At 41.2% G+C, this 6,000-nt stretch overlaps 1 protein-coding gene across 1 annotated transcript; it reads right to left on the bottom strand.

The window, feature by feature from the left end:
* Positions 1-1,271: 1,271 nt before the first annotated feature.
* On the bottom strand, positions 1,272-3,517 carry LOC134456895 (uncharacterized). The gene is made up of 3 exons (XM_063208522.1): positions 3,191-3,517; positions 2,880-3,068; positions 1,272-2,228 (listed from the first exon to the last, which is right to left on the bottom strand). The coding sequence occupies exons 1-3, from the start codon at positions 3,290-3,292 to the stop codon at positions 2,034-2,036; spliced, it is 486 nt and encodes a 161-aa protein (XP_063064592.1). The 5' UTR covers positions 3,293-3,517; the 3' UTR covers positions 1,272-2,033.
* Positions 3,518-6,000: the final 2,483 nt, after the last annotated feature.

Consider the following 6,000-nt stretch of genomic DNA (forward strand, 5'->3'; position numbering starts at 1 on the left):
AATCTTGTTGCCTTGCTTCTAAATGTCCTGAATGAACATCAATATTGTCAAGAAGACAAAGAATGGTTTTCTCTGAACCGCTGGCTCCCAGCCCGTATCGTGTCATGAGGGTCAACCAGTGTGAGCTACTGGCAGCTAATAGAGATTTATAGTAAGCGGCTGGCCCTCTGTGTTTGGTAAACAGAGCCGCCTCTGCAACAGTGCCAAACATGAGGAACGGCATGTGCAAAATGTATACTCGGCTTTCTTCATTTGTGTGTGTCAAAGGAAGTGTGTTTTGAAATATTGTTTTGGAGTGGTTGTTTTGCCCACCTCACACTACTGTACAACTTCAGTTGCATAATGTTTAGGTGTCTTGACAGTCTCAGGTTGAAATTGGAGTGTTGATAAATACAGTATACAGTATGATGATTACACTAATATTCAATTATTCCCTGACTTTGCTTCACTGATGTAACTGTTTGAACACAGTGTGTGCTAAAAAAAAGTGTTTAAAGGGGTATGCCACTATTTTGGGGCTTATTACAGTTAAAATCGTTGGCTGGAGTTTATAAAGGTGGTAAAGTGTCTTATTTTTCATGTTAAGCGTTGTCTTGCTTTAAGACAAGTTAAAAGAGGAAATATGTCGCTAAGCTAGTGAAAGTCAATGTATCCGTGTAGCATTGTAGCATGCTACATGGATACATTGACTTTCACTAGCTTAGCGACATATTCCCTCTTTTAACTTGTCTTAAAGCAAGACAACGCTTAACATGAAAAATAAGACACTTTACCACCTTTATAAACCCTGCCCAACGATTTTAACTGTAATAAGCCCCAAAATAGTGGCATACCCCTTTAAAGGGGATAGAGAATCAAAATCATATTTTTTGCGTTTTACCGGTCAGAGTCTCCCCACTGTGGGGAGTACACACAAAGGGCCAGAAATGGTCAGAACCTCTGTTTCAAGTACTCCCCCTTTTTTGAATTAGCGCCAAAAAAACCGGCCAATCCCGTTTTTACACCAAATTGACATCACAAAAGTGCAAACAGCCCCCCAAGAATTATGAAAAGAGTAAATGATGACATCTACGTACCCATGCATTCACTGAATGTTTTTACACAAAATGTAGTTATGATGATGGATTTCCAATTTGTTTACAACATAGGGGTCAATTCTAACTCAATTTTGAAGATCCTGGGAGGCATTCCAAGTACATGTTTGAGTGATAAACCTGGCAGGGGCAAGAGGTAAACCTGTTAGTCTGATAGGCTGTAGTAGACATCCTTCACTTAAGGAAAATAGGACTGCAGGGTATGTTATTAGATGGTTTACCACTGAAGTGGCAGTTTTAAAAGTCATGTGTTATAACGTAGTCGAGCTGAAATCGAACCGATCCGGAGTTTGAGAAATCAGATCATTCTTGATCTTGACAGATAATGTGATTCTTAGTTGAGCCATTTCTGGCATGATTATGACTTGAATACAGCAACTGAGTAGCCAATATACTGTAGTAAATCTGTCTTGAATATTCATTTCAATCAAGCTGATTCAAACCTGGTTAGATGAAATTTGTGTAAATATTTTTGAACTTTCTGATAACTCACAAAAAGTTCAGGAGAAATTGTGTATTGGTGTATGTCCAACATTTTGAGCCAGGAAGAAACACATCTTCTACAGGATGGTTGAGGGCTTGAACACAAGTACTAAGGGCTCTTGATTATGCAGAACTGTTAGGATGAAATTGGTTGCAGAGTTTTCACTTTCGAACACTGGGATTCACACCACAATCAGAATATTTGTGTTTGCATTGCTGGTCTATAGCAATTCAAGCTAGACAAAAACCAAAGACAGCGCTGAGACCCTTCTCTAGAATCTTTGGACAGAACTCTGTGTATTTAACAGTATAGCTGGAGGTTCCTGTGTAATCCAACACCAGTGAATGACTTGATGAACTGTCTCAGCCCAGTTCTCTGAAGTGTCTCAATTTCAATTCCATTTCACTCCAGCAGCTACATGCCAATGCTTGAGTCCTCCTCAGTCTCTCTCCTCTTTAAACCTTCTTCTTCTCACAGCGTCCAGTGGTGCACTCGTCTCCTCTACCCGTCCAGCGGAGGCGATTCTTGGCAAAGATGGCATATGCGCAGTCCGTCACTGGCCGGATGAGAGGGAGGGATATGAGGGAGCCCAGCCAGCCGAGTCCCACTGCACTGTACATCACATTGAAGGCTGGCACGCCCACATGCACCTGGAGGAACATCAAACACTACATTTTATACTCGTACTTAAACACTGCGGGTATTCAAACGTTAAACATAACAAAAACACGTTTTTTTTCTTCTACTCATACTTGACATGAAAACACAGCATATAACAAATATGCATCACACATAAACACTGCAGACTTGAACTCATAATGCATAACAAACACCGTATTAGTACTTGTGCTTTACATTATTTTACTTTACATTTAGCAGCGTTGATTCAAAGATTCAAAGAAACAGAATTAGTGACAGGGATACTGGGTACAGCCCCTGGAGCAGGTTAGATGCCTTGCTTGAGGACACTTCAAGTGTCAGTCTCTCATCATAAAAAACAACCGCTGCTTAGATGTCAACTTCAGAGGAGGCAAAGGGAAGTTTAGTATTGTTTCCCAAATATTAAAGCTCCGGCCTGCATTTAGTAATCATATGGGGGATTTTTAATTGGGGCCCTTTTGAGTCCTCTGGGATCAGCTTTACCTCCTCAGCACAAATACAGTGAAACCAACTGGAGCTGAGCGCCCTCTGCTGTACTGTTTATAGTAATACAACTTTGCATGATGTATGTTACAACAGCCAACATTCACAGGACAGACAGCGAATTTAAAAAAGAAATGATGCAATAGATAACACCCTACCTGGTCATTTTCATCAATCACATGCATCTCCTCCATTGCCCTCTCGTAGCTGATCCCTCCATATTTGGCCTCATCATAACCTTCAAGTGAAATATCCACAAACTCCACTTTCTCCCGACGATTCTTCTGCAGAAACTGCAACATTTGTATCTCCTTTACGCATACCGGGCATTCCCCATCGTAGAGCGCCTGGAACAGTTCACAAAAAAATACTTTTCATACATGTTTCAACTTCAAGGAGGATATTAGACAGTTTTATTTTAAACGCAAATTCAACACATTTATGCTTCATCAAAATGACGTTCACTTACCCTTACACCTGCAGAATTGCGGTGTGAACAATGCAACTGTCTTGCGAAGGCAACATTTGCGCTACTGAGACATCTCTTCACAAGAAGCATCCGAGCTGTCATTTTCCTGGATTATCAAGTTGCAGAATAGCCTACAGATACACCCTAATAGTAACCGCTCTTACACGTCGAAGCGATTTAAAACATATCGACAACAAGGCCGTGCACACCTACCAAGACCACAATCTGCTTCTGGCTATGCCGTTCGTGGCTCCTTTGATAAATATTTCGATTTATGAAACGTGTTTGGTAATCTGCTACATAACCACACTGGACTGGACACCTTCAACTTCCTCTTCGGTGGTTTTGACGTCTACTTTCTTCTGGGGGCTAGAACTACTGCCACCAAACGATGTGGAGGTAGCCATGCATGCACTTTACGCACAATGTTTAAAACAAATTATCGGCATGAAGAAATGTTCACATAATGGTTTATTTTCACAATGCACTATTTTTAATGCACTAGGCTACATTACATCTTGAATGCATGAAAGAAGCAAACATGGACAAACTAAGTAGGCTGTAACTAGTTTATAATACTGGATTACCATTACCATCTCATTTAACCACTGTTGCGCAGAACCCAGCCTATTCTCAGATTAGACTAACCATCGAACATTGTGATTAGGTCAATCATAAATGTGGAAAACACAGGCTTGAACGTTTTCTTTCCGGTCTCTGTTACTAGTAGGGACTGCTTTGTTAACTATTGATTTGACAAACTGAGTACACTCACGTGTCATCAGACCGAGGAATTTGGCAGTGGCCAGGTCACCCAATGATCCTCAAATACTAGCGGCACTCGGCAGTAGCCTACGAAAGGTGAGTTTTGGGGGAAACTAATTTTTGCTTTGTAAATGGTGTCACAGGCTCTTATTTTAACTAAATTAATCTGTTTTGGTTGTTTCAGTCGGTTAAAACTGGTTAAAACTGTCGCCTAATTTTGATTTTTGTTGGCTCTTATGGGTCCTGCTGGTTAGATTATTAATGCCATCAATCTGCACTGTGCCTTTCATTTGAACGGCAGCATGAGTTTGGGATGTAAAAGGGAAATTGAAAAGTAAAAGGGAAATTCTCATTCTTAAAAGGATCAAATACAAATTTAGTTTTACTATATTACTGCAGAATACCACATCGCATTTGCTCTGTAATTGGATTGTTGTGGTTGTAATAAAGATTGCATTAATTATGGATACTACTGTAAATAGCCTACTATTTTATCATTCAGGTATTGCAATTCAACCTAGTGCCATATTTTGACATTTCCAAAGCATACATAGGCCTAGCATGTGCCGGAAACCATATCACAAAAACAGTAGCCTATGTCATCAATTTCCCATTGAAACCTTAGACGTGTGCACTTTCTAAAATATATGTTTAGGAGCTTTATAGCCTTTATTGGTCCAGGACAGTCAGGGAGTTGGACAGGAAAGTCATAGGGCAGGACTGGGATTACGACCCTGTAGCCCAGACCTGAGCCCAGATCCCTGTGGCCTACTGCCTGTATAGCATGGGGGTATGTTCTCATCCTCCAGACGTGCTCTTTAGAATGACACATTTTTTTTACCCTTTCCTGCAAGGGAGTGAGCCTTGCAATTCAATCAAGTATTTCATAATTTCCTCATGCATATCTTTCAATAACAGCATGTGTTGGAAAACATACCATTAAGTGACAAAAAAGTACTTACTTAATCAATTTCAAACCTGGGGCATGTGCACTTTTTCAAATCATGCAATATATTTCTTTTACCCCCGTTCCTGCAGGGGGACTTGAGTGAGTAAGCCAGCATGCCCCCTCCTCCGCCTTCGAACCTGGGCTACACGCCGCCGGACGGTGGCTGGGGCTGGGCCGTGGTCCTGGGCTCCTTCATCTCCATCGGCTTCTCCTACGCCTTCCCCAAGTCCCTCACCATCTACTTCAAGGAGATCCAGGAGTACTTCAGCATCTCCTACAGCGAGATCGCATGGGTCTCCTCCATCATGCTGGCCGCCATGTACGCCGGGGGTGAGGAATGTATAAGATCATATAATATAATGTAATATAATATAATATAATATCATATCATATCATATCATATCATATCATATAATATATTATAATATAACATAAAATAATGTGATATAACATATAATATAATATAATATAATATAATATAATATAATATAATATAATATAATATATGGGTCTCATCGATCATGTTGGCAACTTGTATGAAAGGAGTGAGTAAGGTGCTCTCTCTCTGTCTCTGCCTCTTTCTATCTTAACATTCGTCCAGCTTTATGTACCCACAAAGGTTTGAAATGAAACAAGCTTCGCCTTCATCTCATACACAAGGTGTGCCTGTGTGTGTGTGTGTGTGTGTGTGTGTGTGTGTGTGTGTGTGTGTGTGTGTGTGTCTGTGTCTGTGTCTGTGTATGTGTGTGTGTGTGTGTGTGTGTGCATGCGTGCTTGTGTGTGTGCGTGCGTGCGTGCGTGCATGCGTGCGTGCATACGTGCATGTGCAGGTCCATACTATGATACAATGATCAATTGAAGTTGCATAGCTGGTTTAGAGTGTTATTCCACCTGTGTTTTTGTGTGTGCCTGCATGTCTGTCTGTCTGTGTGTGTGCACATGTGCTTGTGTGTGTGCTGTCGGACAAAGCTGATTGTAAGTGACATTGAGTAAACAGCTGTGTGTGTATGTTTTTGTGTCTGTGTGGGTGTGTGTGTGCGCGCGTGTGAGTGTGTGTGTGTGTGTGTGCGCGCGCGTGTGAGTGTGTGTGTGTGTT

This window comes from Engraulis encrasicolus, chromosome 10 (genome assembly GCF_034702125.1).
Source record: "Engraulis encrasicolus isolate BLACKSEA-1 chromosome 10, IST_EnEncr_1.0, whole genome shotgun sequence".
Classification (NCBI taxonomy): domain Eukaryota; kingdom Metazoa; phylum Chordata; class Actinopteri; order Clupeiformes; family Engraulidae; genus Engraulis; species Engraulis encrasicolus.